Source organism: Pyricularia oryzae, chromosome 3 (genome assembly GCF_000002495.2).
Source record: "Pyricularia oryzae 70-15 chromosome 3, whole genome shotgun sequence".
In the NCBI taxonomy this organism is placed as follows: domain Eukaryota; kingdom Fungi; phylum Ascomycota; class Sordariomycetes; order Magnaporthales; family Pyriculariaceae; genus Pyricularia; species Pyricularia oryzae.
Window position 1 is genome coordinate 3,070,915 of NC_017849.1, and position 12,300 is coordinate 3,083,214.

The following is a 12,300-nucleotide window of genomic DNA, read 5'->3' on the forward strand; positions in this document are numbered from 1 at the left end:
CTAGTTCCAACAGTTGCCGTGGTTTCCTACCCACAGCAGAAGGAGGCAAAAAATGCCCTCGAGGTGTAAAAGAATAAAAAAAAAGAAACTCATCAGCCAGTGCTTTGCTTGCACATGTTTGTTGGCATTGTCCACGGCATGACTAGATATGCTTTTGTGAATTTCGGCCTCAACCTCCTCTTTTATGTCCATCAGCCAGCCATCTGCTCCTGGTCGGTCTTGACGGCCAAATTAAATACACATCATCCATTCCATTTTCCATCTCGTCAACTTTCGCTGTCATCGCCCCAGCAAAAACCACAGCCATGGCTTCGAAATATTTAATTTTCGCCTTCTTTTCGATACTAATCACATTGACTGCTGCCTTCACCTGCACAAATTGCGCTGCGCTCGAGCTCAGGCCACCATCGACCGGGATGCCCTGGGACAAAGACGGCAGCAGCTCACAGCATGTAGCCACTCCTAGCAAGAGAGATGATGCGCAACTCATTCAGCCAGACGGGCCACACCAGACCGCCAAGCTAGGCTACAAGACGGAGCTCACTAAGGAATGCGCACAAGCCTGCCTCAAGACTTGCCGTCCGTTTGACTTTTTGCCGTACGAGTATGCAGACTGCCGTGAGTGGCCATTTCCCTTTTGCGAAACCACCCCGAGCTCTGGTAGAAATGACGACTAACCAGCTACCGCCGCAGTGCTTGTCTGTCACACCCGGTCTTCTCCAACCTGTTTTGTGCCCTAATTTGGTGGAAACTCGGGCCTGCGCTTGGGATTGAGGACGACACAATTATCTGGAGAACAGCACGGAAGTTTGTCTTTAATTCATGGATAAGCGCATGGCCTTACTGTTAGCAGACCATCTAATCGTGATCAATCGAGGCGTGTGCCATGTGTAAGAGTATCACATGCGAAGAGGAAGATTTCTGTCATGTGATATCTCAGTGGGCAAACCGCATGGGGCGACCTGTGTCATGCGTTATTTAGCGAATGAGCTCAACCAATACATGACGAATACTTATGAAGTTATGAAATAGGAACCTAGGAAGTTGAATGCCTACCTGCTTGATGTTACGACCAGGATTGGTACCGACACGATTGGGCAAGAACGAGAAAGGTGTCGGGAACCCAAACCAGAATTACCGAAAAACACGAACCAAGGACAGAAAATGGAAGCACGAAGTTACGTAATAATAAAATAAGGAACCCTAACCCAATTACCAGAATAGGAATGACCACAATTATTGCCAAAAAAGTAATTAAACCTAGCGGTAATTACCCCAAAATAATTATAATTATTTATATAAGGGTAATAATATTTGGAATATAATTTATATAAGGTACGTTTATTACCATATAAATAAATTCGATTTTAGGATTGTTTAGCAATAATTAAATTTTAATTAATTTTAATATTTATTTGAGAACAATTATAATTTTACCCCCAATTATTAAAAACCCCAATTACCCAATTAAACGTTTAATTGTTTTAATCTATTGTATTTTATTATAAAAACAGGTTATCCGATATTTTAATCGTAATATTTTAATTGTTTTTGTTTAATATTTTGCTTTAAAATATACCAAGCAATATTACCGACAATATATTTTCCCAATTTTTTAAAAATAATATTCCCAACATTCCGGTTACAAGCAGTAAAACGGCCCAAAAAACCCCTGTTCGGCCCAAAAATAATAATAATAATAATAATAATAACGAGGAAAACCAATTCCGCAGGCAGGTTATTTAAACCAATTAAAATTTCCACGAACAAATATTCCGCGCAACCCAATTCCAAAAGGAATTTCGGGTTTTTTAAACCAATATTAACGTTATTTTAACTTTTTTTAATGGGCGCAAAAAATTTAAATTTAACCCCCCAATTATATTCGATAATATATTTGGATAATTTAAAAGGTATTTTGTACAAATACGCATTTACCAAATATTTTATTTAAAAATTTTCCGTAATAAAACGGAAAAGGTGGTGCACGCGGCCACGTTTTTCCGAGGACGAATTTTATTTTGGTTCGAATTTTTGTTGCAAAAATAGCTTAATATACCCCCCGAAAAACGACGCCAAAAAATTACCGACATTTTTTTAATTTTTGCAGGGTATAAACGCATTTTCCGTTCCTTATTCCAAAAATCGGATAAAAAACGATAAACCGAACGGGATTTGGCTAACCTGCGACAAATTAAATTAATTTTTATTTATATAACCGAGCTTAAAAAGTTAGTAATAAAATTAAATATAACCGAAAAAACCAAAATTCTCCAATTTTACTAAAGATTAAAATTGGAAATAAAAAATAAAATATCCAAATTCGACCGACCCGAGGATTTTTTCAAATATATCGAATTTGTTATTAAATTCGACAACCGGATTTATAAACGCCGATAGGAAAAATAAGGCGGACAGCGAATATTTATTACCGCAATTCGACAAACTAATATAGGACGCAAATACCAATATCCCCAACCAATATATTATAAAAATAACGGTGGATAATAGCAACCCCGTTATATAATACCCCAAATTTATAACATAATTTATAATACCTATAATAAACCTATGGATTTTAATATTATATAATATAAAAAGCCCCGTAAAAACCCCAAAAATGGCAAATGTTTCAAATGCGATAAAATAGGGCATATCGCCAAAAATTGCCCGAGAAACCAGGAAAATATTCCTAATTTTAGGGGCAAAACCAAAAAACTACAAAAATTTAATACCACCAATTATTAACAATTACAATTTAATTAATATAACGCGATAAATTGGACCATTTATTATAACGATAATTATATAATATATAATAATTCCAAAATCGACGCAAGCTGGTATTTATAAAAATCCCAAAATATTCGAATTTTAACAATAAAAAACCGAATACTTTTAGGGATAAAGTAACTAATAAATTTATACCGACGGAAGACCCAATTACCCGAATTTACGGATTCGGACGTGTTAATAACAATGGTGCTAACAGGGGATATAGGGGTAAACCCTAGGTGCGGCGTGGTAAATAACCAGTGCTAAAAGCGCTGAATAATAGGTAGAAATGCACTATAATTTTGGTACTGATAAATAATTGGTTGGGGGAGATTTTGCTTTATTTCCCCTTACATACTCTCCGACATCGAAGTGGGGGTCCGCACGCCAGAAAAGGTTCCGGTGCCGCGAATGAATTTCCGAAAAACTAATTTGTTGTCACAGACCTGAAGGACAGCCACTGGGCTGTCGCTTAGTCATGACCCCTGTCACGTGAAGGCGCGAGGGCCGAGCGCCTCGCGCGCGTATATCTACGCGAAATCTCTGCAGTCTCCGATATGTAGCTCCTCGAGCTACGTCTTCGTCAACAACCACCTGCTACCCTGTACCTGGAAGACTAGATAGCCAATATACTCTGTCCTGTTACCTGATCGCCCGCACCTACCTGTCCGCCCTGCCTGCCCGTAACATTACGTAGCTCCTTCATTAGGTGCCCGCGATGCCTGCGTCACTGCAACCCCCGATCTTAACCGATTCGACCGAGGAACTGATCGAACACCTACAAGGACACCCTGAACAATGGGTGTCTTACATCTCCGATTCCTACCAAAAGCTGCAACTATTGCACGATAGCAACGTCCGCCTGAACTCCTGCCTAGAAATGCAGGAAGCCGAGACCCAACGCGCCCGCGCCGAGACCCAAGGCGCCCGCGCCGAAACGGACCGTGTCCGCGACAAGGCGCAGGCCGACATTCTGGCCATGGCCATGGAAAAGGCCTCCGCCATAACCTCCCGGGATGCCGCTTTCGCCGAATTAGAGAAAACACGGTCCGAACTGAAGGAAGTTCGGACCGTAACGCTACCCACGGTACACATAACCACCCCCGCCCCAACTACCAACACGCCTGTTGAACCCCTTATGGTTACTCCTATGGGAACGACTCCGCCGCCTGTTTCCGAACATCCCGCCTCCGCCCGCCTTTCTGAACGACTTCCAGACCCCGATAAATTTACGGGCGCCCGCTCCGACCTCCGCCGCTTCGCCACCCAAATCCGGGGGAAAATGACCTCAAACAAAGACCGCTTCCCCAACCCAGAATCACGCCTGATTTATATAGCCGGTCGACTGTCCGGTAAAGCGTACAACCTGATCCTGCCCAAAATGGTCGGAGGCACACCCCAATTCGGAGATTATACGGATCTCCTCCAATACCTAGAGGAGGCATTCGGGGACCCCGACCACGTCCAAAACGCACAAAACAAACTATATGCCCTGAAGCAGCGGAACGTAGATTTCGCCGAGTATCTGTCGGAGTTCCAACGCCTGTCTTTGGAAGGAGAAATGCCGGAGGATGCCCTCCCCCCTCTTTTATTCCAGGGAATATCGGAAGAGCTCCAGGACATGCTCCTCCACAACCCCGCCCCATCTCGCCAATACCACGAATTCACCCGACACCTGCAAAGCTTGGATAACCGCTACCGCCAGCACCAGCAGTATAAAAATAGACAGACACGTACCCCTCGGGCCGCAGCGCCCCCCGCGCGCGCGGCTCCCCGAACCCAACCCGACATACCGCGGGCCGCCCCCAAGCCAAACGCGGAGCTCCCGCTTAACGACCCTATGGACCTGAGCAGCCAACGCCGCCACAACCGCAAGGAAAACATGCTATGTTACCGTTGTGGATCCCAAGAACATTTCGTTGCCAAATGCCCGGAACCGGATACCCGCCGCACGCGGCTGCACCAGGCCGGAATCGAACGATCCAGGTCCAGGTCCAGGTCCCCGCGCCAAATACAAACCAAACTCCCTAAAAACCCCCGCCGCGGCTCGGACGCCAGCCGCTCCAGCAGCCGAAGTTCGAAAAACGGAGCCCGCCTGGGATAAGTCGCCCCCAGGCCGCCAAGGCCGCGCATAGACCGCCGGCGATCCGCATCTCTGCCGCCGCCGTTCACGGGTTCCCCGTTGAAGAGGAATATAACCAACGATCCGACCTGATGATCCTGCCTGCCGAACTGACAGTGGGGGGCCAAAACCTCCCAACCTATGCCCTCACCGATTGCGGTGCGGAAGGAAAATGCTTCCTCGACCAAGGATGGGCCGAAGAACGCCAACTACAAATGTATCCGCTGCGAAACCCATTCGACATCGAAGTATTCGACGGAAGGACCGCCGAAAGTGGGAAGTGCACCCATTATGTCCGAGGACAATTGAGAATCAAGGACCACATCCAGAAAAACGCGCTGTTCTTCGTCACACAGCTAGCCCATTACCCCATTGTGCTAGGAATGCCTTGGCTAAAGCAGCACGATCCAACGATTGGATTCGCGTCACACGTTATTACGTTTGACAGCGACTATTGCCGCCGACACTGCAATATGCCCGACAAACCGGAGAAGGTTAAAGCTTTACACGCCGTACCAAAAAAAAGCCGCCCCCAGTACCAGGCTGACCGACCGCCGTCCCTCCGCGAAATGGATATCGCCCCTATCTCCCTGCAAGCCGCGAGCATGTACGCCCGCCGCCGATCCTGCCGACTGTACGCCGTAACCTTGAAACAGATTGATGAGGTTCTAGCCGCCGACCCCCAAAATAGGAACGGGCCGACCCTGCCCGAAACAATCCGGGAATTCGCGGACGTATTTTCCCCGCAAGAAGCCGAGAAGCTGCCCCCACACCGACCGTCCGACCACCATATCCCGCTTATAGAAGGAAAAACGCCGCCGTTCGGCCCCCTGTACGCCATGTCCCGCGAAGAGCTGATAGCCCTTAAGGAATGGCTGACCGCAGAGTTGAAAAAAGGGTTTATCAGACCCAGTTCGTCATCCGTCGCCTCGCCCGTTTTGTTCGTGAAGAAGCAGGGAGGAGGGTTGAGGTTTTGCGTGGATTACCGCGCGCTGAATAACATTACCGTAAAAGACCGTTACCCGCTGCCGCTAGTCCGAGAGACCCTGAACAACCTGGCCGGCATGAAATTCTTCTCGAAAATCGATATCGTTTCCGCTTTTAACAATATTCGGATTAAAAAGGGGGAAGAATACCTGACGGCATTCCGCACGAGATTCGGCTTATACGAGAGCCTAGTCATGCCTTTCGGGCTAACGGGAGCCCCCGCGACGTTCCAGAGATATATAAACGACTCCCTGCGCGAATACTTAGACGTATTTTGTACAGCCTACCTGGACGACATTTTGATTTATAGCCGCACCCGAACAGAACACGAAGAACATTTGAAACTCGTACTGGAAGCCCTGAGGAAAGCCGGGCTATACGCCAACGCCGCGAAGTGCGAATTCTTCGTGACGGAAACCAAGTTCCTGGGCCTGCTGGTCGGCGTCGAAGGCGTAAAAATGGACCCTGAAAAAATCACCGCTGTCCTGGACTGGCAAACACCCAAAAAGCTTACTGACGTACAAGCATTTTTGGGGTTTGGCAACTTTTACCGGCGCTTTATCCGAGATTTCTCAAAGATCGTAGCCCCTTTGACGAGATTGACCAAGAAAGACGTCGCATTCGAATGGAATAGCGCCTGCGAAACCGCCTTCCGACTGCTGAAGAGAAAGTTTACCGAAGCCCCCGTACTGGCGCACTTCGATTGGGAAAAGGATGTGATCCTGGAGACCGACGCTTCCGATTATGTTTCTGCGGGAATATTGTCACAATACGGCGACGACGGAATACTCCGCCCCGTCGCGTTCTTTTCGAAAAAACACACAGCTACCGAATGCAATTACGAGATTTACGACAAAGAATTGCTAGCCATTATCCGCTGTTTTGAAGAATGGCGCCCGGAACTCGAAGGGACGTCGTCCCCGGTCCAAGTAATTACGGACCACCGCAACCTGGAATATTTCACGACGACGAAAATGCTCAACCGCCGACAAGCCCGATGGGCCGAATTCCTGTCAAGATTTAATTTCCGTATCACCTACCGACCCGGGAAACAAGGAGCGAAGCCCGACGCACTAACCAGGAGGTCAGAGGATATGCCTGAGGAGGGGGATGAACGACTTAAGCACCAAACACAAGTCGTACTGAAAGAACACAATTTACCTGCCCGCCCCACCCGGTTACAACCCATAATCCGCCAAAACAAACCCCTATTGCCAAAACACCTGATAGAGCTACTAGACGCCGGATACGAATCCGACCCGATAACGCAATCTGCCCTAGAAGCGTTGAGGACAGGCGCCGACCGCCACCCCAAGCTGCAATTGGCCGAATGCGAAGAACGATCCGGCTATTTGTATTACCGCAATAGACTGTACGTACCCGATTCGAATAATCTGAAAGCCGAGATCCTGCGCCGCTGCCACGACTCCCCCGTCGCCGGTCACCCCGGCAAAGCAAAAACCTACGACCTGCTGTCCCGAGAATATTACTGGCCCGGAATGCTACATTACGTATTATTATGGGTAAAGAAATGCCAGACCTGCCGCCGAATCAACCCGTCCCGCGAAGGCCACCAGGGCCTCCTGCGACCCCTGCCCACTCCTGAACGCTCATGGCAACACCTGTCGATGGATTTTATCACACATTTGCCGCAAAGCAACGGCCACGACGCCATCCTAGTGGTCGTAGACCGCCTGACTAAGATGAGACACTTCGTCCCTTGTAAAGGGACCTGCAATGCCGAGGACACCGCCAACCTGTACCTACACCACGTATGGAAACTACACGGGTTGCCCCTGACGATAGTTTCGGATAGAGGCACCCAATTCGTGTCGAAGTTTTGGAAACACCTGACAACCCGTTTGAAAATCGACAGCCTGCTATCCACTGCTCACCACCCCGAGACTGACGGACAGACCGAGCGTTTTAACGCGTCCCTGGAACAATATTTGAGAGCTTATGTGGCCTACCTGCAAGATGATTGGGAAAGTTGGCTTCCCCTCGCCGAATTCACAGCCAACTCCCACAAGTCCGAGACCACCGGAACCTCCCCGTTTTACGCGACTTACGGATTCCATCCCCGCATGGGATTCGAGCCGGTACCCCTGAACCAGCCTTTGCCCGCCCAGCGGGATGCCGAAAAGCTAGCCGCCCGAATGGAAGCCATTCTGGAACAAGCCCGCGCCGAAATGACCGCCGCCCAAGCCCGTTACGAAGAACAGGCGAACCGACACCGTACCCCGGCCCGCCGGCTTACCGTCGGCCAATATGTATGGTTAGACGCACGGAACATCCAGACCGCCCGCCCGCAGAAGAAACTGGATTGGAAGAACTTGGGACCCTTCCGAATTTCTGAAGTGATTAGCCCGTACGCCTACCGTTTGGACCTGCCGTCGTCTATGAGAGTACACCCTGTTTTCAATATAAACCGACTAAAACCTGCTGACGTTGAGCCCCTGCCGGGCCAACAACCTGCACCGCCACCCCATTTGGAAGTGGAAGGTGAGAGAGAATACGAAGTCGAAGAGATCCTCGACTCCTTTTGGGAAACCCGCGGCCGAGGAGGCCGCCGGCTGAAATATATCGTCCGTTGGGCTGGATATAGCGAACCCACGACTGAACCTGCCGATTACCTGGAAAACGCTGCTCAATTGGTAAAGAATTTCCACCGTCGATACCCCCATAAGCCCGGGCCCCGGCCGTGACGGAGCTCGGCCTGGAAGGGGGGAATACTGTCACAGACCTGAAGGACAGCCACTGGGCTGTCGCTTAGTCATGACCCCTGTCACGTGAAGGCGCGAGGGCCGAGCGCCTCGCGCGCGTATATCTACGCGAAATCTCTGCAGTCTCCGATATGTAGCTCCTCGAGCTACGTCTTCGTCAACAACCACCTGCTACCCTGTACCTGGAAGACTAGATAGCCAATATACTCTGTCCTGTTACCTGATCGCCCGCACCTACCTGTCCGCCCTGCCTGCCCGTGACACCCCTACTAATTTGCAATTTTCGGGGAAGGAAAATACCCGTTTTGATAGTTCTTTACCTATCCCGTCACCTAAAATTAGGTTACCGGGTGGATTAGGTGGTGCGGTAGTGGTATTAGCGCTAAAAATCTGTGGGTTGGCCTCCAGATTACCGCTATTGGGGGTATTAATACCCGCAATACCACTAAAACTAGTGGGTTCACCATTTTTCAGCGTCAACAGAGATGTTAACTGTTGAATTGTGTGCTGAAGTTGATCCAATTGCGTAGTTAACGCTTTTAATTGCAGGTCTTGCGCCTGTAATTTAGCGGTTAGAACTTCATTCGGGCTGGATTCAGGGCCCCTATCCGGTGGAATTGGGCCTGGGAGGCCCGACATAGGGCTGTCTTCCATTGTAGGGTGGCCTGAATTATAGTTAAAAACTAACCTAGTCGCCTAAGGGTAAATACCCCAATCTAGGATTTTCTATAGCCGTTTGCCTTCTAACGGTTACAGGCCTATACTTGCCAAATATAGGGCTTATTGCTATTTTCAATGATCGAGTCCACTGAAAATACAGGGTTGGAATCCCTAAATCCACAATTAATGGGTGCCCTGGTATTATTTGTACCGATCCAGGTGCACTAGCGATCGAAAGTTCAATTCGCTAGGTGGGTGCAGGGTAACCTGCAGGGTAATTTGCAGCGTTCGGTTAGTGGATCACTGGGCTATTAGCGGGCGAATACAGGGGTTTTGGCCCTGACTCGTTAGCGCAAACCCTAATTAACGCACTAAAAATTTGAACCAATCGCAATAGCGATGCACAACCCATAAAAACCACACCAAAAATTTTGGGATTTGCAATCGAGCGAGCGCTGCAGTGCCTGAAAATTGGGCCTGAGTCAAACGCTAATATAGCGACCCCTCACTGTAATTACAGGGGGGATAGGTGCTAACGTAGCACCTATAACCAACAATTTGCACAAAAACAGCAATATCTTCGTCAATATACGTGCTGCGGATATGCGACAATAACCAAATTAAAGCCTGAAAACAGGGCTTTCCAATAATGCAAAGTGCGCTTTAGTGCACTAGCTAGAACCTTTCCGGGCTCATAACCTGTTAATAAAAATGGTGCTAACAGGGGATATAGGGGTAAACCCTAGGTGCGGCGTGGTAAATAACCAGTGCTAAAAGCGCTGAATAATAGGTAGAAATGCACTATAATTTTGGTACTGATAAATAATTGGTTGGGGGAGATTTTGCTTTATTTCCCTTACATACTCTCCGACATCGAAGTGGGGGTCCGCACGCCAGAAAAGGTTCCGGTGCCGCGAATGAATTTCCGAAAAACTAATTTGTATGGGTTTTTGAAAAAACACCCTCATTTGCATACAAACCATCTCTGGGTTTGCATTTAAACGTTGACTTGGTGAAATTTTCAACCCGGTACAGGGTAGCTAACCCCACTCGCTGACCTTTAAATTGCATTCCTGCATTAACAAAGTAACGGAATTCCACCATTCCCCACTCCACTTCGGCACTAAATAAAATTGGCTATATACAAATAAAAGTGGGCTTATTACATGCAAAATAATGCATATAATTAACATATATAATTTTATATATAAAAAATAAATTTAACAAATTTATAATAATAATAATAATAATAATTTTTAATACAAATTTTATATTAAACCCGTTTATTATATTATAAATTTTATTAATTAACACGTTTTTTATTATTTTATAATATTTGTTTGATATCCAATATAAAATATTACCGGTAATACGAAAACCTATTTCCTGTTGGTCGGAATTTTTATTACCCAATATAATAATAAAACCGATTTGTAAATTTAAATTTTTATTATTCGCAAAAAAACCGTCGACAAATACAAATAATTTCGTTTTTTTAAAATTTATAAAAACGTAAAAAAAACTTTTTTCCACGTTCTCCAATTACCAATTTATACGTTTATTTATAAATTTGTAATTTTTTTTATTCGACGTTATTATTTGCGCCGTTGCGGTAAATTTAAACGCTGTTTCCGGTTAATAAATTAATATAACGTACGTTTTTCCCATGTTTCAAACGACCAATTTGTGTTCGGATCCAATTTAATTCGGTTTTGCCGTTTCCAATTTATTTATTTGGTTTTTTTAACGAATTTTTAAACCGTTTTCGTATAATTTAATTTAATAACTGTTACAACTTTATTTGTTTTTTAATTTTATAATCGTTTGTAATTGGGTTTGGAAATTTGTTTTTTCGAATTTTTGTTATTTTTTTAATAAATTCCTAGTTTCCCAAATTTAATATATTATTTATTTATATTTTTATTATATCGAAATTGTTTCCCGTTCGGAAAAAAATAAATAGAAATTATAATTCGATGGAACGCAATTCAGGCGTTTTTTATAATATTATTAATATATAATATATTAATATAATTCCGTTTCGGCGAAATTGTATAAAAGTTCAAAAAATTTAAAAACCGTGTTTTTCGGAAACCGGTATATTATTTTTTTCGATATGCGTATTAAAACGTTTTTTTGGAATTTTGTAAAATTTTATATATATATATTTGGTTAATATTTCGGAATATAAATTTATATCCGCGTTTTTTTAAAATTTATATAAACGTTAATATAAAGCGTAAATTATATCGTATAATCGTAGGTAATTACGTAAATAAAATTTTTTTTTCGTTATTATTATAACCCTGTACCACAAAACGTAATTCTTTATATAATTGTTTAAATTATCCTTTGATTTTGTTTACAAAACATAATTTAGAATTTTTTTTGGTTTTTAAATTAACGTTTATTTACCGATTGCAATATTTTTGCAATTAATAATATATTTGTTTCGCGCTATATCAATTCCTCAAATAATTTACCTGGAATTTTAATTTTATTTTTTTATTTATATTTAATCGACAATTTGTACGTTTTATATATTTTTTTTATTACGTAATAATATATAGTTGTTTTGCGGGTAATTGTTTTAATCATTTATTTGTCGTTTTTCCGTTTTTGTTATAATTTAATAACGTATTTTGCGCTCCGTTATTTTCGGGTATTATTTTCGGAAATAATTTTTAAACCGTTATTTCGGTTTCGGGTTTTTTTTAAATCATATTATTACCGGAATTGTTAATTTTTTATTTATTATTTTTTTCGGTTTTTTTCGTTTTTTTGGTTATTTGGATTTTAGGTAATCGAATATTGGATTTTTTAATATATTTTTATCGGCCGGGTTTTTTTATTTTTTAAAACGGTTATATAATTTTACGTGCGTGTTCCGGAACGTAAAAAAACCATTTATTATATTAACCGTTATAAAAATATTTATTACGTTTAATATTTTATACGGTCCGGTCCATTTATATTTTTTTTTATATACCAAAATTTCGAATTTTAATTTTATTATTATTGGATTTTTTCTAG

General features: G+C 44.0%; 2 protein-coding genes across 2 annotated transcripts; one reads left to right on the plus strand and one right to left on the minus strand.

The window, feature by feature from the left end:
• Positions 1–305: 305 nt before the first annotated feature.
• MGG_05818 (uncharacterized protein) lies at positions 306–1,186 on the plus strand (the record flags this gene model as incomplete). Its single annotated transcript, XM_003712085.1, has 2 exons — positions 306–618; positions 1,077–1,186. 2 exons carry the CDS (start codon positions 306–308, stop codon positions 1,184–1,186), a joined length of 423 nt encoding a protein of 140 aa, XP_003712133.1.
• Positions 1,187–10,009: 8,823 nt separating this feature from the next.
• Positions 10,010–10,427, minus strand: MGG_16776 (uncharacterized protein; the record flags this gene model as incomplete). The annotated part of the gene is made up of 3 exons (XM_003712086.1): positions 10,010–10,068; positions 10,132–10,200; positions 10,313–10,427. Coding segments are annotated over 3 exons (243 nt in total), but the record flags the coding sequence as incomplete, so codon positions are not given.
• Positions 10,428–12,300: the final 1,873 nt, after the last annotated feature.